Source organism: Panthera tigris, chromosome A1 (assembly GCF_018350195.1).
Source record: "Panthera tigris isolate Pti1 chromosome A1, P.tigris_Pti1_mat1.1, whole genome shotgun sequence".
NCBI classification, from domain to species: Eukaryota; Metazoa; Chordata; class Mammalia; order Carnivora; family Felidae; genus Panthera; species Panthera tigris.
The window spans coordinates 115,795,590-115,823,430 of NC_056660.1; the positions used below are offsets into that span (position 1 = coordinate 115,795,590).

The window sequence follows — 27,841 nt, forward strand, 5'->3', positions numbered from 1 at the left end:
TGTAACGACAAACCAAAGAGGGCACTACACACTGATACAGGGATCAATCCAGTAAGACAATACAACATTTGCAAACTTTTTTTGCACCAATCATAAGAGCACCTAAATATAAAGCAAATGTTATCAAATCTAAAGGGAGAAATAGACAGCAATACAATAATGGCAGAGCACTTTAATGCCCCCACTTAAATCAATGGATAGATTATTCAGACAGAAAATCACTAAGGAAACGTCACCCTTAACGACATGTAACACCAAATAGACTTACCACATATTTACAGAACATACCATCCAAAACCAACAAAATACATTTTTCTCAATTGCATATGGAACATTTTCCAAGTTAGATCATATGCTGGGCTACAATAAGTTTTAATAAATTTGAGAACTGAAATCATATAAGCATCTTTTCACGAAACTAGAAATTACATGAATAAAACCGGGAAACTCACAAATATGTGGAGACTAAACGACATGCCACTAAACAATCAATGCACCAAAGAAATCAAAAGAGAAATCAAAACATACCTGGCATAAATGAAATTGGAAAAGCAATGTAACAAAATTTACATGATGCAGAAAAAGCAGTTCTAGGACAGAAGTTCACAACAATAAATGTCTATCGCAAGAAACAAGAAAAATCTCAAATAAACCACTTAACTTCATACCTCAAGGAACTAGGGGGGAAAGAAAAGCCAAAACAAGGCTCAAAGTTAGTAAAAGGGAGGCAATAACAGATTAGAGCAGAAATAAATGAAAGTAAAAAGACAAATAAAAGAGACTAATGAAATTAAAATCTGGCTCTTTGAAAAGATAAACAAAATAGACAATCTTATAGCTAGACTCACCAAGACAAAAAAGAGACAACTCAACATCAGAAATGAAAGAGATATTATGATTGATACCACAGAAATACAGAAGATCATAAAAGACTGAACAATTGTATAGCAGCAAATTGGACAGCCTAGAGGAAATGGATGAATCCCTAGAAACAAATAAACACGACTGTTTATACAATTGTGAATAAACAGAAAATCTGAATAGATGATGACTAGGAAAGAGAAATCAGAAACCTCCCAACTAGTCAATGGATGGATTCAAAGATGAATTCTACCAAAAATTCAAGGAAGAATTAGTATAAGTCCTTTTCAACCCAACTCTTCCAAAAAATAGAAGAGGAGGAAACACTCTCAAGTTCATTTTAGGGGGCCAGCATTACTGTGATACCACAAACAGATAAGGTCATCATGAGAAAAGAAAATTATGGGCTCATATTCCTGATGAACACAGATACAAAAATCTTCAAAAAATGTTAGCAAACCGATTTCAACATAAATTAAGAGGATCATACACTGGGGGGACTTCCAGAGAAAATGGCATAGTAGGACTCACCTCATCTCACACATACACCTAGATAACACCAACATCAGTGTAAATAACCCAGAAAACAACTTGAAGGCTGGAGGAACAGACCGCCCCCAGCTCAATGTAGAGAAAGGGCCACACTGAAGAGGATAAGAAGGGTGGAAATGCAATTGAGAGCTAAATAGACCCACAGGACTGTCTGGGGAAGGGAGGGACCAGCAGGTGCAGAGAGGGGAGATGATCAGATCCCCAACCCAGGCACCCCACGCACCCCATGCACCGGGCACCCACATGGGGAAAAAACTAATCCCCATAACATGTGGCTTTGAAAACCACAGGGGCCTAACAATCAGTAAGGCTTAACACATGGAATTTTAAAAATCAGAAAGAAGACTCTGTTCTAGGAGAGCAGGGAGGGTGGAGTACCTTTCCTTAAAGAGACAGCACAACAAATAGCCTCACTGATATACAGCACAAAAGCAGAAATTAGAAAACGCCGGGGGGGGGGGGGGGGGGGGGTGTGTGTATAACGAGAAGATTTAATGGTTGATGTCAGAGTGCATACTGGAGAGGTAGGGATCTTTGGGACACTTCTCCAAGAATAAAAGAGCTGCCGGGTGCCATTTCTCTCCCTTGTCCTCCAGCCTAGAAACACCTGCAGAAATCAGCACAGCACCTACAAGCTCCATGGTGCTTGCTAACAGCATCCCCCACCACAAGCACTTCTGCAGTTTCTGCCCCCTCCAACCTGGCAGGCCTCACCAACAGTTTTCTCAGGTGACTGCAATGGACCTTTGCAGACCATGCATACACCATGTGCCCTATGCTCCTATTCTACTGCTGACATGCCCCCTCCAATACACCCTTGTTCAGAACCCATCCAAAGCGGTGCCACAATAGTATACAAGCAGTCCCAACAGAGACCAGCACCACTCCAAAGTGACTCCTGCCCCAGGGAGAAGGGAAGATAACCCCACACACTACTCCCAACTGCAGCCCCAACTGGAGGCAAACTGGGTCCCAGGCAAACTGACTTCAGGCCCAGTCTAGCAACAAAAATTTCTCAGGGGATGACAAAGGGAGAGTACCCTGAGGTTCAGTTCTACTACATCTCTGGCAAACACCTGGTCTGACTCAACTCAAGCACAAGACAAACCCAGACTGGCCCACTAACAACACAGGGACCAAACCCTGCCCACAACAGGCAAAGAGAGCCATTATGGGATGACTGGACTGAAGGCAAACACAGATCAGCCACAAGAGCGGGGCACACACAACACACGTAGGAGACCCTGAAGCACCAAGTCTGTTGAATGGGGAACACTGCACTGGAAGGCACCACAAGACCTAGTCTTCATCAGGCCACTACTTTCAAGACAGGAAAAATAGCTGACTTTCCTAACACAGAAACAGACACAGAGTTAGACAAAATGAGGACATAGAGTATGTCCCACATTAAATAGGACAAAATCATAGCAAAAGAGCTAAGTGAAATGGAGAAGTAATATGCCTGATAGAGAATTTAAAGTAATGGTCACAAAGATACTTACTAGACTTGAGACAAGACTGGAGGACCTCAGTGAGACCATCAACAAAGAGAAAAAAAAAACAACATAAAAATGAATCAATAAGAAATGAAGAACAATAACTGAAATTAAAAACAGACCAGTGCTCACTTGGGCAGGATATATACTAAAATTTGAACAATACAAAAAAGATTAGCATGGCGCCTGCACAAGGATGACATGCAAATTTGTGAAGTGTTCCACATTTAAACACACACACACACACACACACACACACACACACACACACACACACAGAAACACACACACACACCCCAGGTGGAATAAACAGACCAGGGGAAGCAGAAGGAATCATCAACCTGAAGGACAGAGTAATGGAAAGCAATCAAGTTGAAGAGGATTCAGAACAAAGAATTTAAAATGCAATAGACTTGGGGAACTCAATGACACCATCAAGTGTAGTAACATTCACATTTTAGGGATCCCAGGAGAAGAGAGAGAAAAGAGGGCAGAAAACGTATTTGAAGAAATAATACTTGAAAACTTCCCAAATCTGGGGAAGGAAACAGAAATCCAGATCCAGAAGGCTGACAGCCCCCAACAAAATCAACCCAAGAAGGTCCACAACAAGACAAAGAATAATTAAAAAGCCAAAATGCCATGATAAAGACAAAAATGTAAAGACATTAAGAGGAGTGTCTGGGTGGCTCAGTGTGTTGAGCATCTAACTCTGGATCAGGTCATGATCTTGCAGTTCATGGGTTCGAGGGCCACAAAGGGCTCTCTGCTGTCAGTGAAGAGCCTACTTCAGATCTTCTGTCCCCCTTTCCCTCTGCCTCTCTCTCTCTCTCTCTGAAAAATAAACATTGGGGCGCCTGGGTGGCTGAGTCGGTTAAGCATCCGACTTTGGCTCAGGTCATGATTTCACAGTTTGTGAGTTCGAGCTCCACATTGGGCTCCGTGCTAATCGCTCGGAGCCTGGAGCTTGCTTCGAATTCTGTATCTCACTCTCTCTGCCCCTCCCCCCCTCAAAAATAAATAAACATAAATAAACAAACATTAAAAAAATTTATTTATTTTTTTTCTTGAAATTCGCTTTTTTTATTTTTTTTATTTTTTAATATATGAAATTTACTGTCAAATTGGTTTCCATACAACACCCAGTGCTCATCCCAAAAGGTGCCCTCCTCAATACCCATCGCCCACCCTGCCCTCCCTCCCACCCCCCATCAACCCTCAGTTTGTTCTCAGTTTTTAACAGTCTCTTATGCTACAAACATTAAAAAAATTTAAAGGGGCATCTGGGTGGCTCAGTTGGTTAAGCATTTGACTCTTGATTTCAGCTCAGGTCATGATCTCAAGGTTCGTGAGTTTAAGCCCCACATTGGACTCCACAATTATGCAGAGCCTACTTGGACGTTCTCTCTCTTCCTCTAACCCTCTCCTGCTCATGCTCTCTGTCTCAAAATAAATAAACAAGAAAGAAAAGAAAAGAAAAGGAAAGAAAAGGAAAGAAAAGGAAAGGAAGAGAAGGGAAAAGGAAAGGAAAGGAAAGGAAAGGAAAGGAAAGAAAAGAAAAGAAAAGAAAAGAAAAGAAAAGAAAAGAAATTTCCCAGAATAGGAAATAAAGAGCTTCCCAGACAAACAAAAGCTAAAGGAATTAATCACCACTAAACAAGCCCTACAAGAAATGTTAAATGGAACTTTCAGTGGAAAGACTATAAGTAGAAGAAAAATAGGAAGCACAAAGCAGTAAAATTGGATTTATCTATAAAAATCAGTGAGGTGGGGACGACCGGGTGGCTCAGTTGATTGTTCGACTTTAGCTCAGGTCATGATCTCACAGTTCATGAGTTTCAGACCTGCAGCGGGCTCTCTGTTGTCAGTGTGGAGCCCACTTTGGATCCTCTGTCCCTTCTCTCTCTGCACCTCCTCTGCTCACTCTCCCTCTCTCTCAAAAATAAACACACACAAAAAAAGAGTCATGTGATTCACAAAATAAAAGAATGTAAAGTATGACACCATATACCTAAAAAATGGAGAGGAAAGAATGGGTTCAAACTTAAGCAACCATCAACTTAATATACACTGCTACATGCATAAGATATTATATAGAAACCTAATGGTAACCACAAATCAAAAATCAGTAGAAGACACACAAAAATAAAGAGAAAGGAATCCAAGTATATCATTAAAGAAAGCCAGCAAACCATGAGAGAAGAGATCAAAGGAAGAAAGGCACAGAGAAGAAATACAAAAACAACCATTAAGTAACAAAAGAGCAGTAAGTACATATCTGTCAATAACTTTGAATTTATATGGACGAAAATACTTGAATCAAAAGACAAAGGGTGACGGAATTGATAAAAAGGCAAGACCCATCTATATGCTGCCTACAAAAGATTCATTTCAGACCTAAAGACATGCAGATTGAAGTGAAAAGAAAGCCAGGGTAGCAATATTTACATTGGATAAAATAGATTTTAAAAGACCATAACAAGAGACAAAAAAACACTATATAATCATAAAGGGAACAATCCAACAAGAAGATATCACAATTGTAGATATTTACATACTCTACATAGGAGCACCCAAATACATAAAATAGCTAATAACAAACATAAAGGAAGTAATCAATACCAATAAAAGTAGGAGACTTTAACACATTCTTTTCAAGTGCACAAGGAACAGTCTCAGGAAAAGATCATTTATTAGGTCACAAAACAAGTTTTAACAAATTCAAAAACACTGAAGTCATACCATGGAATCTTTCTGATTATAACATTACGAAACTAGAAATCAATCCCAAGAAAAAAGTCTGGAAAGAACACAAATACACGGAGGTTAAACAATATGCTACTAAACAATGAATGGGTCAACCAAAAATTCAAAGAGGAAATAAAAAATTCATCATCAGAGATATAAACAAATCAAAACCACAAAATGAGGTACAACCTCACACCTGTCAGAATGGCTAAAAGTAAAACTCAAGAAACAACAGATGTTGGCAAGGATGTGGAGAAAGGGAAACACTTTTGCACTGCTGGTGTAAATGCAAACTGGTGAAGCCACTCTAAAAAACAGTATGGAGGTTCCTCAAAAAATTAAAAATAAAACTACCCTACAACCCAACAATGGCACTACTAGGTATTTATCCAAAGGAAACAGAAATGCTGATTCAAAGGAGCACATGCACCCCAATGTTTATAGCAGTGCTATCAACAATAGTCAAATTACGGAAAAGGTCCAAATGTCCAACAACTGAGGAATGGATAAAGATGATGTGGCAAATATATACATATATATGTATACATATATATGTATATATACACATATATATGTATACATACACACACACACACACACACATATATATATATATATATATATATATACACACAATGGAATATTACAAGGTGATCAAAAAAAATGAGATCTTGCCATCTACAACAACGTGGATGGAACTTGGGTGTGTTATGCTTAGCAAAATAAGTCAGAGAAAGACAAATACCATATGATTTCACTCATATGTGGAATTTAAGAAACAAATAGAATAACACAGGGGAAGGGAAGGAAAAGTAAGATAAAAACAGAGAGGGAGGCAAACCCTAAGAGACTCTTAAAGACAGAGAACAAACTGAGGGTTGCTGGAGAGAAGGTAGGTGGGAGGGATGGGTAAATGGGTGCTGGGCATTAAGGAGGGCACTTATTGAGATGAACGCTGGGTGTTAAATGTTAAGTGATGAATCACTGGGTTCTATTCCTAAAACAAATACTACACTGTATGTGAACTAATTTTAACTTACTTATTTTTAAAAATTTTTAAATTAATTTATTTATTGGGGGGCAGGGGTAGAGAGAATCCCAAGCTGGCTCTACACTATCAGCACGGAATCTGACACAAGGCTCAATCTCACTAACTATGAGATCATGATCTGAGCCGAAATTAAGAGGTGTGCGCTCAACCGAATATGCCACTGAAGTGCCCCTTGTGTTTATTTTTAATTTATTTATTTAAATTCAAGTTAGTTGGGGCATGTGGGTGCCTCAATCAGTTAACTGTCCGACTCTTGATTTTGGCTCAGATCAGGATCCCACGATCCCTCAGGTCATGGGATTGAGTCCCGCATCGAGATCCATGCTCAGAGTGGAGCCTGCTTAAGATTCTCTCTGCCTCTCTCTCTGCCCATCTCCCCTGCTCATACTCTCTCTCTAAAATAAAATTAAGGGGAGCCTGAGTGGATCGGTTGGTTCAGTGTCTGACTTTGGCTCAGGTCATGATCTCATGGCTCATGAGTTCAAGCCCTACATCAGGCTCTGTGCTGACAGCTCAGAGACTGGAGCCTGCTTCAGATTCTGTCTCCATCTCTCTCTGCCCCTCCCCTTCTCATGCACTCTCTCTCTCTAATATAAATAAATATTTTTAAAAAATTTTTTACAAAATTTTAAAAAAATGAATAAAATAAAAATAAGATAAAAATTAATTAATAAAAAAAATACATGGTGGGTACCTGGGTGGCTTAGTCAGTTAAGTGTCAGACTTCAGCTCAGGTAATGATCTCACGATTCATGAGGTTGAGCCCTGCTAACAGTGTGGAGCCTGCTCAGGATTCTATCTCTCCCTCTCTCTCTGCCCCTCCCCACCCTCAAAAAAAAAAAAAACTTTAAAAAATTATAATAATAAATCATAAAAAATCATAATAAAATAAATAAACTACATGGAGACAAATGAAAATGAAAGCACAAGGGTCCAAATCCTTGGGATGCAGTATAAGTCATTCTAAGAAAGAAATTTAGAGCAATACAGGCCTACTTCAAGAAGTAAAAAAAAAAAATCACAAATAAACAACCTAACCTTACAGCTAAAGGAACTAGAAAAGAACAAACAAAACCCAAAACCAGTAGAAGGAAGAAAATAATAAAGATTAACAGTAGAAATAAACAAAATAGAAACTAAAAAACAATATAACAGATCAATGAAACCAGGAGCTGGTTCTTTGTTTTTGTTGTTGTTCTTGTAGTTTGTTTTAAAGATTTTTTTTTTTATCATTTTTAAGTAATCTCTACACCGAACATGGGGCTCGAACTCACAACCATGGGATCAAGAGTCACAAGTTCCACCAACTAAGCCAGAGCTGGTTCTTTGATAAACTTTTAGCCAGACTCATATATATATAAAAAAAAAGAGAGAGAGCGAGAAAGAAGACCCCAAATCAGAAATCAAAGAAAACAAGTAACAACTGACTCTACATTAATACAAAAGATTATAAGATAATATCACAAAAAATTATATGCCAACAAACTGGACAACCAAGAAGAAACTGATAAATTCCCAGAAACATATAACTTCCCAAAACAGAATCAGGAAGAAACAGAGAATTTGAACAGACCAGCAATGACATTGAATCTGTAATCCAAAAACTCCCAACAAGCAAAAGTCCATGACCAGACAGCTTCATATGTGAATTCTACCAAACATTTAAAGAAGAGTTAATATCTCTTCTTTATTCCAAAAAATAGAAAAGGAAAACTTCCAAATTCATTCTATGAGGCCAGCATTACCCTGATACCAAAACTAGATAAAGACACTGTGAAAAAAAAGAACTACAGGCCAATATCTCTCACGAACATTGATACAAAAATCCTGAACAAAATATTAGCAAAGTGAAACCAACAATTCATTAAAAAAATCATTCATCCAGGCACCTGAGTGGCTCAGGTCATGATCTCACAGTTTGGTTCATCTGCTCTCCACACAAAGCCCATTTCAGATCCTCTGTCTCCCTCTCTCTGCCCCTCCCCCACCCGTTCTTCCGTGCTCTCTCTCTCTCTCTCTCTCTCTCTCTCTCTCTCTCTCTCTCTCTCAAAAAAAATAAACATTAAAAAAAAAAATCATTCACCACGATCAAGTGGGATTTATTCCCAGAATGCAATGATGGGTCAATATTTGCAAATCAATCAACATGACACATCACATCAACAACAAAGGAAAGGATAAGAACCATCATATCATTTCAACAGATGCAGAAAAAGCATTTGACCAAGTATAACATCCACTCACGATACAAACCCTCAAAATAAGTAGGTTTTGGAGGGAACATACCTCAGCATAATAAAGGCCATATATGAAAAACCCACAGCCAACATCATACTCAGTAGTGAAAAATGGAGAGCTTTCCCCTAAAATCAGGAATAAGACTAAGATGTCTATTCTCACCATTTTTACTTAACACAGTATTGGAAGTTTAGTCATAGCAATCAGACAAGAAAAATGAATAAAAGGCATCCAAATTGGTAAGGAAGAAGCCAACGTTTCACCATTTGCAGATGATATGATACTATATACAGAAAACCCTCAAGACTCCACCAAAAAACTACTAGAACTGATAAATGACTTCAGTAAGGTCGCAAGACACAAAATCAATATACACAAATCTGTTGCATTTCTATATACTAATAATAAAGTAGCATAAAGGGAAATTAAGAAAACAATCCCATTTACAGTTGCACAAAAAATAAAATACCTAAGAATAAACTTAACCAAGGAGATGAAAGATCTGTACTCTGAAACTATAAAATACTAACAAAAGAAACCAAAGACAACACAAACAAATGGAAAGATATTCCATGCTCATGGACTGGAAAAACAATTACTGTTAAAATGTCCATACTACCCAGAGCAATCTACATATTTAATGAAATCCCTACCAAAATTCTAATGACATTTTTCACCAAAGTATAACAAACAATGCTAAAAGTTGCATGGAACCATGAAAGACCCCAAATAACCAAAGCAATCTCGTGAAAGAACAAATGGAGGCATCATGGTTCCTGATTTCAAATTATATTACAAAGCTATAGTAATCAAATAATACAGTACTAGCCTAAAAGCAGACATAGACCAATGAAACAAACTAGAGAGCTCAGAAATAAACCCACACAGGGGTGCCTGGAGTTAGGCATCCAATTCTTGATTTTTGCCTCAGGTCATGATCCCAGGGCTGTGAGATCAAATCCCGCATTGGGCTCCATGTTGAACATGGAGTCTGCTTGGGATATTCATTCTTTCTCTCTCTCTCTCTCTCTCTCTCTCTCTCTCTCTCCGCCCCCCCCCCCCCGTCCTCCACTCACACACTTGTGCACACACTCCCTCTAAAAGATTTAAATAAATAAATAACCTGCTGGTATCCTGAGGGCATGACCTTAAAAAAAAAAAGAAAGAGGGGCGCCTGGGTGGCTCGGTCGGTTGGGCGTCCGACTTCGGCTCAGGTCACAATCTCGCGGTCCGTGAGTTCGAGCCCCGCGTCGGGCTCTGGGCTGACGGCTCGGAGCCTGGAACCTGCTTCCGATTCTGTGTCTCCCTCTCTCTCAGCCCCTCCCCCGTTCATGCTCTGCCTCTCTCTGTCTCAAAAATAAAAAATAAAAAATAAAAAAAATAAAAAAATAAAAAGAAAGAAAGAAACAGACCCACACATAGATGATCAATTAATTTATAACAAGGCAATCAAGAATATACAATGAGAGGGGTGCCTGGGTGGCTCAGTCAGTTAAGCGTCCAACTCTAGATTTTGGCTCAGTCATGATCTCAAGGTTCATGAGTGCGAGTCCCGCATCAGGCTCTGTGCTAAGTGTGGAGCCTACTTGGGATTCTTTCCCTCCGTCTCTCTCTATTCCTCCCCCACTTGTGCTCTCTCTCTCTCTCTCAAAATAAAAAATAAAATAAAATTTAAAAAAAGAATATACAATGAAGAAATGACACGCTCTTCCATAAACGGTGTTGGGAAAGCCAGACAGTCACATGCAAAAGAATGACACTGGAACATTATCTTATAGCACACAAAAATCAATTAGAAATGTATTAATGATTTGACATTAAGATCTGAACCATAAAACAACCAGAAGAGAACTTAGAAAAACTTTTCCTTTATATAGGTTTTGGTGATTTCTTGGATTTGACAGCAAAAGGCAAAGGCAAGAAAAAAGCAAAATCAAGTACATCAAACTAAAAGCCTTCTACGTAGCAAAGGAAACAAAATGAAAGGCAACCTGTGAACTGGGAGAAAATATTTACAAATCATATATATGATAGGGCACTCACATCCAAAATACATATAAAAATGAATTCTTAAAACTTAATTAACAAATCTCATTTAACAATGGACAGAAGATCTACATAGACATTTTTCCAAAGACGACAGATGGCCAACACATACATGAAAAGGTATTCAACATCACTAACCATGAGGGAAATGCAAATCAAACCACAATGAGAATATCACTTCAAATCTATGAGAAATAACAAGGACAAGGAGAAAAGGGAAGACTTGCGCACTATAGGTGGGAATATAAATTGTTGCAAACACTATGAAAAGAGTATGTTCCTCAAAAAATAAAAAATAGATTCCACTTCTGGGTATCTGTTGAAAGGAAATGAAAACACCACTTTGAAAAGATAAATGCACTCCCATGTTCACTGTAGCATTATTCACAATAGCCAAGACGTGGAAGAAACCTAAGAGGCCGTCGATGGATGGATAAAGAAAATGTGGTATATACAAAAAAAGAAGCAAATCTTGCCACTTGAGATAACATAGATGGACCCTGAAGATTTTATGCTAAGTGAAATAAATCAGACAGAGAAAGGCAAATACTGATGATCTCACATATATGTGACATGTAAAAAAACAAACAAACAAACAAAGTCACAGATTTATAAAACAGACTGACAGCTGCCAATGGCCAGGGTTGGGCAAAATGGATGAAGATGATCAAAAGGTATACATCCACTTAAAAAATAAATAAGTCAACATATAAAGTACAGCATGCTGATTATAGTGAACTCTACTGTATATTTGAAAGTTGCTAAAAGAGAAAATCTTAAAAGTTCTCATCACAAGAAAAAAAATTTGTTACCACGTGTGCTGATGGATTTTAAGTGGACATACTATGATCATTTCACACTATACAAAATACTGACTCATTATGCTGTAGACCTGAAATTAATGATATGTCAATTATACCTCAAAAAAATAAATACCAATTTGGGCATTTACAAAAAAACTTTTTATATAGAAGCAGATTTATACATAATAGACTTAAATTTCAATAAATATATATATATATACACAGATAGATATCACCAGACACACAAATAAATAGGAAAATATAACCCATTGTCTGGAGGAAATTCAGTTAATAGAAACAGACTCACAAAGGAGAGAAAGAAAGCAATTAGCAGAAAGAAAAAAAAGTTTTTAAATTTTTTTTAATGTTTATTTTTGAGAAAGTCAGAGCGCAAGCAGGGGAGAGACAGAAAGAGAGGGAGACACAGAATCTGAATGAAGCAGGTTCCAGGCTCTGAGCTGTCAGCACAGAGCCCAATGTGGGGCTCAAACTCATGAACCATGAGATTATGACCAGAGCTGAAGTCGGACGTTTAACCAACTGAGCCACCCAAGCACCACTTGCAGATAGAAAATTTTAAAATATTATATAATGTGATTAAGAAATAATGGAAGACAGGAACTTAACAATAGAGAAATCAATATAAAAAAGAGGCAAGGGGTGCCTGGGTGGCTCAGTCGGTTAAGCAACTGACTTGATTTCAGCTCAGGTCATGATCTCATAGTGGGTTCGAGTACAGCTAACACTGACAGTGCAGAGCCTGTTTGGGATTCTACCTCTCCCTTTCTTTCTCCCTCACTCATTCATAAATATACATAAGTGTAAATATACATATATACATATATATATATATATATATATACACACACACACACACACATACACATATACTCTCTCAAAATAAATAAGTAAACTTAAAAAAGAAAAGAAAAAAAAAAGAGGCATGTGCTACTTCTGATGATGAAAAACACTATACTTACACCAACAAAATCACTGGTCAGGCTTTAGAGCAAATTAGACACTGTAAAAAAAAAAAAATCAAGGGGCGCCTGGGTGGCGCAGTCGGTTAAGCGTCCGACTTCAGCCAGGTCACGATCTCGCGGTCCGTGAGTTCGAGCCCCGCGTCAGGCTCTGGGCTGATGGCTCGGAGCCTGGAGCCTGTTTCTGATTCTGTGTCTCCCTCTCTCTCTGCCCCTCCCCCGTTCATGCTCTGTCTCTCTCTGTCCCAAAAATAAATAAAAAACGTTGAAAAAAAAAATTAAAAAAAAAAAAATCAATAAACTCAAAGATACTGAGATCAACAGAACTACCAAAATGAAGCAGTGTGGGATGGGGGTGGCAGGGAAATTGAGCTAGTGAGCTATCAAGCCATGAAGACAAATGGAAGAAACTTAAATGCATACTGCTGAGGGGAAAAAAAAAAAAAAAAAAGTCAGTCTGAAAAGACTACATACCGTATGATTCCAACTATATAACATTCTGGAAAAGTTATAGAGAACATTTTAAAAGATCAGTGGTCATCAGGGTACGAGAAAAGAAAGAAGGATGAATAGGTGGAACACAGGAGATTTGGGGGGACTATGAAATGATTTTGTACGATACTGTAATGGCAAACACAAGATATTATACATTTGCCAAAACCCACGGAACTGTACAAAACAGTGAATCTTAATGTAAACTATGGATATTAGTTAATCATAATGTATTCCTTCATTTGTAACAAATGTACCACACAAATGTAAGATGTTAACAGAACCGGGGGTGGAGAGAGGGTATATGAGAGCTCTCTGTACTTTCTGTAAACCTGAAACTACTCGAAAAAATCATTGGCTCTTTCAGGTTGTCTCCATCCTGTCCCCATTTTTTCATTTGTTTGTTTTTTAAATTAAACACCACCCCTCCCTGTCCTTTTCTCTTCCAGTGTCAATATTACAAGCATTATGCAAGCTTCTCCACTAAGCTATCTCTACCCAAGTCCCTCCAAGAACTCCTTTATGATCAAGGTTTTAACTTGGCTAATGAACTGCAAAATAATATCACCCCCTATCACTTGCACTATGTCTGCATCATCTGTCATTTCTACCTGTAGGTTCCCCCACTTCAACCACAGCTATCAATGATTATCACCAGTTGCCCACTCACCTAGTCCCAAACTTGCAAGTATTCTCCTTGTACCCTATATATTCCCCATTTATGACCAAGACTCATCATTTTCTTTCATACTGACCCTTTTCCTCTCCCTTCCACTTCTGCCACCTTCTGAACTTATTACATTCCTGAATTACTTCAATAGCTTCTTTCTGCATTCCATGTTAAACTCTCCTCAATTTATCCTACGTATATTACCAACAGTTTTCATGTGGCTAGCCCTCAATTATTGCTCACTGGAAAGACTGCTGTGGATGATTTTAACAGACACTATTGACTGGCTACCCAATATCCATTCTTCTTTGTTGAGAGAGCTCCAATTTTGTTTGGGGACCTCCACTTTCCCAAGTGACTCAGGGAAGTGAATCCTGGGATGAATCTTGATTGGTCTTACCCAATCACAGTAGTCCCATCCCCCAAGATTTAAGTCCAAGCATGTGGTTCAGTTCGGGTCATGAAATGTGAGAGGTGGCCCTCTGAAGACTTCTGAGAAAGATTTCTTTGCTCCTACAAATATGACACAGGAAAAACATGGTACTTTCTCACAGTGCCTGGATAGCTCAGTCAGTTAAGCGTCTGACTCTTGGTTTCGGCTCAGGTCATGATCTCACGGTTTGTGAGTTCAAGCCCTACATCAGGCTCTGTGCTAACAGCGTGGAGTCTGCTCGGGATTCTCTCTCCCTGTCTCTCTCTGCCCCTCCCTTACTCTCTCTCTCTCAAAATAAGTAAATAAACTTAAAAAGAAAAAGAAAAAAAACACAGTACTAACTCTACATGTTGTCACATTTGAATTAAATCCTTGGAACTCCTACAGCCAACCTGAAGATAAAGCCGGCAAGCATAAAGGGGGCAGAGGCAAGAGTACTTAAAGAAGTGGAACCGAAGCCCAGATATAGTCCCTGAGGAGGCCTGATATACACGACATCAATAAATCTCAGATGCATTATGCTTAATGAAAGAAACCACACAAAGTAGTACATATCATAATGATTCTATATATATATATATTCCATATGCAGTTTTAAAACAGGAAATATTAATCTATATTGAGACAAGTCATATTATCAATTGCCTGGAGCAGAACTTCCAAGAAATGACTTGGAAGAAGGAACTTTTTAGGGTGATGAAAATGTGCTGTATCATGACAGACGTGGTGATTACAGTTATCAAAATTCATTTAACTGTATCCTTAAAAATGAATGTATTTTACTATATATAAGGTGTATTTCAATAAAGTTTATTTAAGAAAAATGGATAATTAGTACTATAGTATGCCAGATGATTATAAATGCCATGAAGAAAAATAAAGTCAAAAAGAGAGAGTACAGGAGGCAAGAAGGTAGGGGTAGAAGTTATGTATATAATTTTAAACAGGGTGGTTATGACAGGCCTCAGTGCCTTTTTAATAAAGAACTAAAGGAAGACAAAGGTGTACAGTAGACATCTGGAAGAAAACATCTCCAGACAGAGAGACCAGCAACTGCAAAAGCAACTTGTCTTTTTCAGTGATAATATGGAAAGCTATCTGAAGATTTTGACTAGAGTGATTTTTTCTTTTTTAAGTTTATTTATTTTGAGAGAAGGAGGGGCAGAGCTAGGAAGAGACAGAATCCCAAGCAGGCTCCACACTGTCAGTGCAGAGCCCAAGGCAGGGCTCAAACTCACAAACCGCAAGATCATGACCTGAGCCAAGATCAAGAGTGGATGCTTAACTGACTGAGCCATGCAGGTGCCCCTGACTTCTGTTTTGCAAGGATCACTCTGGGTGCTCTGTTGGGAAAAACTATAAAGTGGTAAGGATGCAAGCAGGGGGAGCCCAGTTAGGAGGCAGCTGCAATAATCAAATGGTAGCTGAAATCAGGGAGGTGGTAAGCAGAAATGTTCAGATTCTGGATCAAATTTAAAGATAGTCTTTGCTAATGGACTGAGTCAAGGATAACTACAAGATTTGGAAGACATGGAAGGACTAGGGCACCTGGGTGGCTCAGTCAGTTGAGCATCCAACTCTTGATTTCAGTGCAGGTCATGATCCCAGCGTGGTGGGATCTAGCCCCATGTCAGGCTCTGGGCTGTGTGGAACCTGCTTGAGATCCTCTCTCCCCACCCTTCTGCCATTCTCCCCACCCCTCTGCCATTCTCCCCACTCAAGCTTTCTCTCTCAAAACAAAAAAAACGAAGAAGAGGAAATGGAAGGACAAAAAAGTCATCCACTGAAATGAGGAAGACTGTAGGGAAGAACTGGTTTACCTGGAACAGTGAGAATTTTATTTTGGTCAAGTTAATCTTGAGAGGCCTATCGAATGGAGATGTAAAGTAGGCAGGTGGATATACAAATCTGGAGTTCAGGGAAGGGGTCTAAGCTAAAGATAAAAACCTGGGAGTTGCCAGTATATCAAAAGGCACTGTAAAGATATAAGCCTGGGGACACCTGAGTGGCTCAGTTGGTTAAGCATCCAACTTCGGCTCAGGTCATGATCTCATGGTTCACGAGTTCAAGCCCTGCATCAGGCTCTGTGCTGACAGCTCGGAGCCTGGAGCTTGCTTTGGATTCTGTGTCTCCCTCTCTCTCTGCCCCTCCCCCACTCACACTATCTCTCTCTCTCTCTCTTTCTCTCTCTCCAAAATCAATAAACATTAAAAAAAAAATCTTAAAGAGATAAGCCTGGATGAGATCACTAAGAGAGTAAAAGAAAAGAGTAAAGAAAAGAAAAGTAAAGAAAAGAAAAAAAATTCCAAAGGCTGAGCCCAAGGTCAATCTAATACTTGGAAATGGGAAAGAAAAAGAAACAGTAAAGGAGACTGAGAAGGAATGGCCAGTGAAATAAAAGGAAAACCAAGAGGTGATCTCCTAGAAGCCAAAGGAAGAAAATGGTTCAACCAGGAAAGACCAACTGGAATAAATGCTGATAGGTCAAATTAGATGAGGGCTGAGAATTCACTGGAATTATTAGAGAATCATGGTCCCTTGAGGAACCCAAGTCCATGTAAACATTCCTTGTTCTAGATGAGTAACTCACACACTGCTAGGTTCAATCTGTACTAATTAGAAATCACTGTGTATTTTTAAATCAAACTATTACTCCTAAAATGGAAGCAGTAGTATGTTAGTCTATTTTAAACATGATGTTTATTTTTGTCACTATTCGGTATTCTAAGTATTCTGGTAAATAATCACCTCTGATGTTTACCACTTTTACTCTAGCCTCATCAAACTCCAAACATTTCCACATATAATCATCAAGATCTGCTATAACTTTTTCCAAGATGTGATCTTTCTTTTACTAAAAGGTTAAAATGTAACACTGGATGAAACAGAACCACTGGACAGTACAAATTATTATCCAGTGAGCATTAAAAGACACAAACAGAAGACTCCTAGTACAAAAGCATAAAGTCAGAGAAATATAAATATATTTTAGGACAAATGCAAAAGACTTAGTCTAACACACACATACAGGATGCATACTGTGATCCAAATCTTTTTACCCTGAGCCAAACAATGTAAAAGGCTTGGTTTAGGGCAGCCATGCTCTTATCTATTTAAAGATACATTTTTAATACTGGGATCCTGCTGCTGTGCAAATTTTGATAGGAGAACATTTCAAGTCCTCTTCAAAGCCAAGGGAACAGTGTCTCCCAAGTAATCTGGTCCATTTCAAGGTAACTGACTTTCCTCAAAACAAGAGATGGTAAGTAGAGTTCTTGGCCAGGACAATAAGATAACATTCCCTCAGACATGTCCATTCGAACTTGAATGCTAAAAATAAATTGAGCATACATTCTTCACAAAACCACAGGCACTAATGGTGCATGCAACACACTGCAATCCTAATTATTCCTTCTGGGCAAAGGATATTTGCAGACCCTATCAATTCCTGATATAAGGAGTAAAAAAGAATACTAACAAGTCATACCAAGTGTGTATTCACATACATGGACTGACTGCCTTTCAACTTCTAGGTCAATATTTTTTGTGAGCTCCTTTTGGATGTTTCATTAAGCAGATTATGTTCCTGGACATGAACATTTCAGTCCTCTCTCAAACAGATTAGATAGCAAGTTGTTCCTAAATTTGCCACTATGAGATAAGTGGCAGCTAAAATCAGAAAATTCTTGGTACGGCCTAAAAGTGATTGTTTTTCAGGGGCGCCTGGGTGGCTTTAGTAGGTTAGGCATCCCACTCTTGATTGCGACTCAGGTCGTGGTCTCAGTTGGTGAGATCAAGCCCCACGTCGGGCTCTGTGCTGACAGTGTGGAGCCTGTGTGGAATTCTCTCTCTCCCTCTTTCTCTGTTCCTCTATCTCAAAATAAAGAAATAAACTTAAAAAATAAGAACTGATCGTTTTTCATTTCAGAGAAACTCAGCTAGTCAGTTGCAGCAAACAATTCCCCAATGACAAAGTAACATAGTTCAAGGTTACTGCTACCTTTATTTTTATTTACATGGGAACAACAAGGTAATGGTACTTTTCACCCTTCCCTCAGTTTACTAAATCAATCCTTATCACCAATTAGAATACACTGTAGTATCCTCTTGGGTTGCTGAGTAATTGCTACTTTCATGCAACAAAAGCAGGTTTTGTTTCATCCTTTGCCAGTTTAAAAAACAAATGTGAAGCCTTTTGATGTCAGGAAATCCAAAAGCAAAGTGCTCCAAGTAACCAAATGAATCAATTCCATTTACATTTTTTAATCAAGTTCAAGCCTAAAATAAGTAACCCTACAAGGACACATTAAGTAAAAATTTTATTTTCGCATGTTTGTACATCCCAAGTAGAACAGACTTCTCCTGTTTTTACAATAAACTTCTAATTAGCACACGAATTTTCAAAACTAATTTCCTGTGTTTCAGTGAGACTGGATTCTGGAGGACATGGGAGGGGAAGAAGGGAAAGAATTATCAAAAGTACTCTTCTAAAGAAGAAACATGGCTATGTAATTCCTACGCAAATGTTTGTTAACTTGCCCTCGCATAAAAACAGTGATGTCATTCTACACAGCAGTACAGCAGAGTTATAATGAACACTAAGTTTTTAAATCACTGACAACTTAAGGAAATTAAGAATATTACTCAAAAATCTCCTCTCCCTAGAGTACCACATCTGTGAAAGAGGAGAATGTGCCCGTCTGAGGTTACATACACACTCAGCATCAACAAAAGTGAAGTCATTTCTCCTTGCACAACAGGAAAAGTTGTTTTTGGTTTTTTTTCCCCCCTTACAGCTCTGAGCAATGAAAGCCAGAACTTTAAATGGCTCTGTATAAAAACACAAAAAGGGAGGGTCACAATCTATTAGTAAAAGCAGTTCAACATCAAGAACCCCTCTTCCTTTAAAATAAAATCTAAAAAATAACTTTTTAAAAATGCCTTCTTACCTTTGAAAATTATTTTATCTTTGCTTCATTTTCTCTACTCTAAAATACAGATTACTACATTTAGAGAAGATATAAGGAGCTGATAAATTTCTATCTGCCATGTGCTCTCACAGCAAAAATAATGTGTACTTTTCTCCTATAGCAATCACTAAATAAAATATCCAAACCTGATTCCAGTAAGAACAATATAAACTATTTTTACTATAACATCAACAATATTTACTGCACCAAGTTTTGTGGTTTATTTCCTAATCTAGTAAAACTATTTCATCAGCTTTAAAATTACACCAAATTGACTAGAATACCAACTTTACAACTATCTGAAATTGTAAAATGGTTGCAAAACTTCAGGCACCATGACTATGTCCCTTTCTATTAATATTTAACATAACTAAACAGAGAAACCAAATATTTCGACTTGGCTTTACTAACTGTCATGATTCAAACTACAGGTCAACATCCAAACTAACAATTAAAATCACAAAAGAACTAACATAATAGTTTAAACAAAGGGCAGTTCAACCAAGCTATCGTGAAAAATTCAGATTTCTACATCCTAATTGCTTGAAAAGTTGCTCAACTGTTCGGATTTTGGCTACTGTTAATTTGTTCCCTATCAGGAATATATCTACTGTTTTTACTTTCTACCTGTGCCACATTTATCTTAGGTTTTACACTTCTGGATCTTTCAACCATTAGAGATCAACCATCAAATTACTTCAACAAGTAGAAATAGCAACACCGCTCCCAAACAGCAAATTCTGCATTGCTAGACACTTATCTAGTTGGTAGATTTATACCATTGTTCATTCTTAGTTCCTTAAATGTAAAAAATACCCACAGAATGGTGGCATACCTCTAAATTGGTTTAAATATGGTACAAAGTTATTTTTAGTTAGGTTCAAGTTTTAAAAAGGCACTAATCATTCTTCTCAGAGACTAATCTACTCAAGTTCCTCCCATATTAAAAAAAATTAAAGCTTAATTTGTCTCTCTTGGAAAAAAGAAGTGTATGTAATGCTCAAGTAAAAGAACATTAGAATTACAGAATACTAAACCTGTTATCAAATCAGGGTCAGGATCATACCTATTGTTAATAAAAATAAGTCTGACATTTATTCTAATGATGGTCCTTTCAAACACTAGCAAGGCTAAATGTTCTCTATATGCACTTTGAAATGTAATTCTTATTTTTAAAAAATTCTCCTATCTTCTAGTGTGCAAAAAGGGAAGAAAACCCCCATAAATCCTTATAAACTGGTTCTTATTCATAAAAAAAAAGGATACCAGCAACATTCATGTATTATTTGAGAATTGTGTCTATTCCCTCCTTGCATGCTAGAAAGATGCAAAGACAAACACTTGCAATTATTCAGACAGATCATTCCACAGTTGTAACTTTCATCACAGTTCTCAAAGCAGTATGGTGAGGTCAGCTCACAAACAGCTTAAGTAGCAAAACTAGAAATTGGTGGTAGTAGTATCAGGCTACATAACAGCCTCTCCAAAGAATATGAAGTAAGAGAACTGAAATGTACTGGCAACATGCCAAGAGACTGGACAGAATATAGCTTTGAGCAATGAATACACAGAGTTTACAGTATATAGCAATTCATCATCTCTTATCCTGTAGTTTGATTTTCCTTGTATAAAAACCAAAATAAGCCATATACAGGAGGTCATTTAACACTACCAAATTTCTCTACATATGTGTCTTAAAAGACATCTGGGCATGCAATGATTTGGTTAAACTAAAAACATACCCTATAAAGGAATATGTAACTTCCATCTTATATGGAGATGAAGAATATAAAATAGATATTATATTGATATTATTCTACATAGAACAGGTTTTATTCTCTAAGGATTATACTGCCCTGGGCCTAATTCTAAATGCTTAGGTTTTTCTATAGTGCCAGTTCTAACTAATTATCTCTGCAACTGATTGGCTTTTAGAATTGGTTAACCTTCTCAGGAGATTTAATTAAGAATTTATCTTATCCAATCAAAGAACATAATTTTGATAAGAAACAACTGCTTTGACCTAGTCAAAATGTTACTTTTACAATTTCACCTTTGTTGAATCATATTTTAAAACAGAATAAGAAAACCTAATTATTAAGTCTTTGACTTTCTAACTGTATTTTCTTTCTGAAGAAACAAAAGAAAATGTACCTATTTTAGGCAAAAGAATCATATTCAATTCAAATCAAGACACATTTTACACCTATTTTGTGCCAGACATTATGTTGAGAACAGAAGAAACAAAGATAAAGATGTATACAGTCTCAATGAGCTGACAATCAATCTAGTTGAGGCAAATGACCCACTTAGAAATCAATCATCTCTCTCTCTCTGTCTCTGTCTCTGCTATACTAGCTACAGGAACAAAAGCTCTGGTATCACCCAGGAAAGTGTGAATAAGTCTGCCAGGGAGGACAGAAAAATCTTCAGAGAAGACAAGCTATGTCTTGAAGGATAAAAATTTCACAAGGGAAAGGGGATACTTCAAGCCAAAGAAAGAATGAACAAAATCAAGAAAGCACAAAAACATCTGACAGGGGCACCTGTGTGGCTCAGTCAGTTAAACGGCTGACTCAATTTCAGCTCAGGTCATAATCCCACAGTCCGTGAGTTCAAGCCCCTCACTGGGCTCCATGCTGACAACTGGGAGCCTGCTTGGGATTCTCTCTCCCTGCCCCTCCCCTGCTCAATAGCGCATGAACCAGCTCTTCCTCTCTCTCAAAATAAATAAATATACTTAACGAACAAACAAAAAAACGGGTGACAAAGTCTGGTGACAAAAGTAGGGACAACGATTTCCGGTACATGTACTACTTATTCCTTTTCTATTGTCACCCATGACAGACATACTAATCAATTAAAGCATGTTTAAAGCCCACATGAGACTCAAAGTCCTTTTCAACAGATCACCCAAAATCAATGGAAGGATGTTAAATCCATGAGATGAAATTTGCGCTATACTGAGCCTGGGACTAGAAAGTGGTGGGACTTGAGGCTACAGGGGTACATTAAGGACAGATTATAAATGGACATGAATGCTAGGCTAAGAAGTTTAGATTTCATCCTGTGGGCAACAGATCAAAGAATTTTATGAAAAATATGGATGTGATCAATTCTGGCAGATGTATGAAGAGTACATTTGAACACACAGAATAAAGGCAGAGAGAACAGCTAAGAGGCTATTGCAATAATCTAGGTAAGATACAATGAAGCCCGAATGTCAGTGATGGCAAAAATCTACTGCAGGCTCTAAACAAAATGGAGTGTTTTAGATTCTATAATTCATGGTTTTAAACAGTTTGAGAAAAATTAGTATTCTAATTAGAATTCCCAAATAATATTCAAAAAAGAAAAGACAAATTAAGGTAAAGACTGGAATTAAAGAAGTGAATCACAATGATACTCAAGATTACTCAAGACTATAAATTCAGAAATAGTTATTTCAGGTTTAGCATCAAGGGGAACATCCTCATGACCAGACTAATACTCAGCAAGTCTTTTCTTCCTGAGGGCGCTAATACTCTAGCCAAACAACAAACTCTATTCACCTTACATGCCCCCACAATGCAGAGTCAAATTCGCACTCCCAGTGGGATGCAGAAAGAACAAAAGTCAAATTGAAAACCAAAGTTTGAAACTATGTAGGAAGTTCCACTTTATCCAAACATTTACAACAATGTATTTATTTTACACAAAATAAATCTTATGGAAATACTACTACTATTCTACCATGAACTAAATCATATCCCAGCCTTTTAACTCTAGACTTCTTGGTGTGGAATACAATCTAGCTGTAGCACTTAGGGCAGTATGCAAAAAAAGCAACAACCTAGCACTTTCGGAGAATGCTTTAATAAAGTATTCTGATTAAAACCAAAAACTTCATTATAGCCCAAAAGGCCAAAGACAATCAAAAGAGATTTTCTGTTTTGGAAAAAGAGATTCTTTTACTGTTGCAAAGGCTAATGTACTGATGTGAAATCCAAGTGCAACGTGTTAACGTGCATGCTGGAAAAGCTACCATTACTGTTTAAGACCTAAGGATACTCATATTAAGAATAAAATTATCCTATAGTGAATGCCAACAATGCACCTGTACTATATAGATATATATTCAAGGGTTTTACTTTGTTACTGTCCCAATTCTTTTCTCTCCTAATAACAAATTGTCAAAGTGGGATTCTCCTCCTCTCAAAATAAGCTAAAATGAAAAATATGAACTACAGATACAGAATTTATTTCTGATATACTGTTTATTCTGAGAAAACAAATCATATGTTTATCATAATCCCTCTCTTTTCCATTAAGAAAAGGAGTAGCTAGTCATGAGCAGAGTCTACTTCTCATGATGTCATTCCAAAGCCATTACTAAATGTTACACATGTTATGCTTCCTTCAAATCAATCACCAAACAAGTCATCTTCAGACTGAGGTCAAATTCCATTCACTACAAGATCTCCAAACTTGAAGTAATGGTCCATTTACTAAGTAATATCCAAAGACCAAATTCCAGAAAAACCCTCCCCTTGTACCTCCCCCGCTTAAAAAAAGTCTTCTCCTTTTAGCTCATTGTAATGGAATGTGACCTGTAGTTAAGGGCTTTTCCATTCCTTATTTACTGTTTAGAGAACATGAAGCTCATCTATTCTCTCTCATAAGAGTAATATATTTCTTAAAATAAAAAGAGTGAAGTATAGGTGGTCAATCATATAACAATTAGAACAAACAAAAAGTAAATTGGTTTACTTGATTTTTCATGCATGACAGAATGAGTGTATTTAAATGATAAATGGATCTATTTTTATCTTACAACACTGGTCCAACATCTTAAAGGACCTATGATTTGTATGACTCCTAATAAATCAGGTAAGGAAGGAGAAGTTAAAACTACACCTACTTAAATAAATCTTCACACACAAAATTACTGTAAACTTCTTTTCATAACAAATCATTTTCGTCATTGAACTTACGCACTTAAATATCTACCTGATCACAGAGAGAAGAGGAAAATATCTAAGAAATGTACTGCAAAGTCTAAAATTAAACACATCTATCTGGGGTTCAGTTAGCATTTTTTAAAAATATGTATTTGACTAGGTGATCCTCAAAGTTTCCATGATACTTTAACCCAAGTTTTAAAACGAACAAATTCTAGACAAAAACTTCTCCCATAATAACCCCCTTCAGGATACATTTTACTTACATTCTTCCTACACCTTCATACATGTTAGTCTCATCTATCAAAGTCATAATCTCTGTATCTGTAAGATGTGCATGCTTTTTCGTCCTGTTTAGCTGTTCAATCTGTATGTCTGCAAGCTTCACCTTCTGTTGAGTGTCAATAACTTTGGCTTGAAGCTCTGTGAAGGCCTAATAAAAAAAAAAGTCCTTCATTTAGTGGGTGAAACATTTTACAGGAAACACTTGAGTCAAATCCAAATATATTAAAATAAGCTGCTAACCAGAAACAAAGTTGTGAAATTTACCAACACAAACATCAATAAAACTCAATACAACTGTAAATAATCAAGCCACCATGCTAAATCATGAACTTACCCTGTCCTCAGAAAATGCAGTCTACATGAAGCACAACAAATGTACCTTAAATAACCATATGAAGAAGCAGGTATCCAAAGAGTAATAAAACAATAAATGCAAAAGAGGATGAAACACAGTGATTCAAAACAAAACTATAACGATTCACTACATTTGTATTACACTGCTAGGTTTCAAAACACTTTCCCACATTTATTTGAAATACTAACGTGGGAATATTAATATGAGAACATTGTGGAATATAGTAATATCTCATTTACTCCTCTCAATAATCCTATGATTTAGGAATGGGAGTTTTCATCATCACTCTTTACAGATTAAAGTAACCAACTTAGGGGCTCCTGAGTGGCTCAGTCTGTTAAGCATCCGACTTTGGCTCAGGTCATGATCTCATGGTTGCTGAGTTCGAGCCCCGCGTCAGGCTCTGTGCTGACAGTTCCAGGCCTGGAGCCTGCTTAAGATTCTGTGTCTCCCTCTCTCTCTGCCTCTCCCCTGCTTGCTCTCTATCTCTCAAAAATAAATAAACATTTAAAAAACATTTTTTTTTAAATAAAGTAACCAAATTAGTTGAAGAGATGTAAGTGGCTTGCACAGGGTTGAACAACTATTATGAGGAAAGGCAGGGACTTAACACTGAAACCCATTTCTTCTGACCTTTAGTTCAGGAATGTTTCTATTTTACAGTAACATTCAGGATACAAATATTTTTAAAATAAAGATTAAAAAAAATAAAAAAATTCAAGGCATTGGTAGAACTGCATCATAATCTTCATATGACATACCAAGCCAAATTTGACCCTCGTGTACACTTAAACACAGTTCTTGGATACTCTTACTTAAGGGCCTGGAATGACTTTCAGATGTTGTCAAATTTATGCCTTAATAATACCATTTGTGACTGCATTACAGGGCAAAGCCCTCTACTTAACTTTTTTCAGACTTTGTTCTCACCTATTAGTAAGGTTTCAAAAGATTGATTTGGGGAGAGAGGAGGTGCCTGAAATTGCCTATTAGTCTCCACTACCCCCCCCCCCAAAAAAAGACCTTATAAAGATATTAGAAGATGAAACCTTTAAACAACAAGTTTGTTTTTTACTTAAGCTAACTGGCTGTCAAAACTATCCAATTTAAGTCTCCAATCATCTTCTTAGTTTGCATTCATTGTCCAGAGGTTTCTTAACAACAAATTCAAAAGCTGGGAGTTAAGTCCACTCACAGCTATACTCTATTGTTAGCTCTTTCACTAAACCCTGACTTACATTAGAACTTTTAACAGAAAAAAAGATAAACTTTTAGAATGCTTTAATCATTCTTCAGATTAATTCTGTCTTGCATGTAAACTTACAGGTGATTGTTCTGTACACATTGCTAAAGCAGCTGGTATACAGTTCAAGCTAAGATACTACAGCATTAGAGAACACCAGGTTAAGGGCTAAATTTACAAGTTTCAAAAGAAGAAACACAAAAAGCAAGGTACATACACATAAATCCTCAGAGCAATAACAAACAACTTCATTTAATAGGAGCAACAAATATTTGAGCTATCTTATTTCATATGCAAAGGTTCACCCAAACGAAGTGTTAAGACGTTACATTTGCTCTTCTGAGGAACCTAAGCTAATAAACAAAAGGTGTGGAGTTAAGCAAAGAATAGTGGATTCTAGTCCCAACGTTGGACTACATCTTTTCTAGAATTCAGTTTCCTTTTATAGAAAAGTATAGGTTTAAAGTTGATGAAGTCCAGGATCCTTTCCCTGACAACCCTTAAGTGGCAAAAACGTTTTTGGGTAACAACACATTTATAAACAACTGTTTGAAGACAGAAACCCAATTCCTTCCGATACCGATTTTATTTGGAAAATTTTACGGGCTTGTTCTTGTTTCTTTTTTTTTTTTTTTTTTTTTTTGGCAGGTCCTTCAAGAAAGGGGGAAGGGGAGATAGGGCTGGGAGTCAAAGCCCTGCTATGAGACTATCTAACTTTGAACTGTATGTACATGCTGTGACCTTTCAAAGCAAGAGATGGAGTAAGTGGCCTAAAAACACAGGATGGCCTTGGAGTTTTTCAAAGCAAATGAAGATTAAGAATTTACAGATGCCTCAGACCGGGCAAGCCGTCCGAAGGGGCTCCAACTTGAAACGCTTACTTCAGGCCTTACTATGAAACTGAAGGCTCCACGCAACGAAACGGCCCTGGAGGTCAGAACGAGAAGATCGGCCAGCTATCGGCCCGCCACAGGAATCAAACCAGCCCAACCGGCTCTTAGGCAGAAAGAGCTGCTCGCCCCCCACGCCATCCTAAGGAGACCCGATCCCGCCTTAGGACTCTGGGAAATCACGCCCCAGTTCCCTGGGGCCTCTTTTCTTCCTCCGGACTCGAGTCTCACTCGATATTCTTGACCACAGTCCCCTTAGCTTCCAAAGAGAAGCCTCTGCCAGGTGAGGACCCTCTTTTACCTTCTTCAATTCCAGATCCACGGGAGCGGCCATCTTGGTTCAGTCGACGCGCCTGCGCAGTAGGTGAAAGCCGGAAGGATAGTGGGGGAGGGGCGGGCCTTGGAGGTTTGACTGTCCCCTTTCCTTCTGCGCCTGCGCATGGGTCGGATTAGCCGAGCTTCAAGAACTATTACGATACCCGTTACGTCCTCCTCACGTGACCTATCAGGCCTGGCGCGCAGATTCTGAGGATGGTTTTAAGCACTTGGACAAATAGCTTACCTTGTGCTTGCTGAATAGAGTTGCATGCAGATTCGGCCAAAACCTTTTCAGGCATTCATTCCTTCAGCTAGTCCCTGTGGTGTCAGGGAAGTGGAAAAATCAGCCAGAGCTTCAGGCAGGGTAGTGTGGAGGAGACCAGAGGTCTTCGTTGAAATGTTCTTCCAAAGAATTTATTTCTACTGAAATTCCCTGGGAAGACTTTCTAGACACAGTAGTTCTCAAGAGT

General features: G+C 37.8%; 1 protein-coding gene and 1 non-coding gene across 2 annotated transcripts in view; one reads left to right on the forward strand and one right to left on the reverse strand.

Annotated features, from left to right (window-relative positions):
* PFDN1 (prefoldin subunit 1) overlaps positions 1–27,461 on the reverse strand; it is a 72,963-nt gene extending 45,502 nt beyond the window's left edge. The window contains exons 1-2 of the mRNA XM_007077888.2: positions 27,355–27,461; positions 24,547–24,713 (exon numbers count right to left, since the gene is read on the reverse strand). Coding sequence (XP_007077950.1) covers positions 24,547–24,713; positions 27,355–27,387 — 200 coding nt within the window. The 5' untranslated portion in view covers positions 27,388–27,461. The remainder of the gene's footprint in view (positions 1–24,546; positions 24,714–27,354) is intronic.
* Positions 3,034–3,140, forward strand: LOC122232046. Its single transcript, XR_006209374.1, has one exon. It is a non-coding gene; the product is annotated as a U6 spliceosomal RNA (small nuclear RNA).
* Positions 27,462–27,841: the final 380 nt, after the last annotated feature.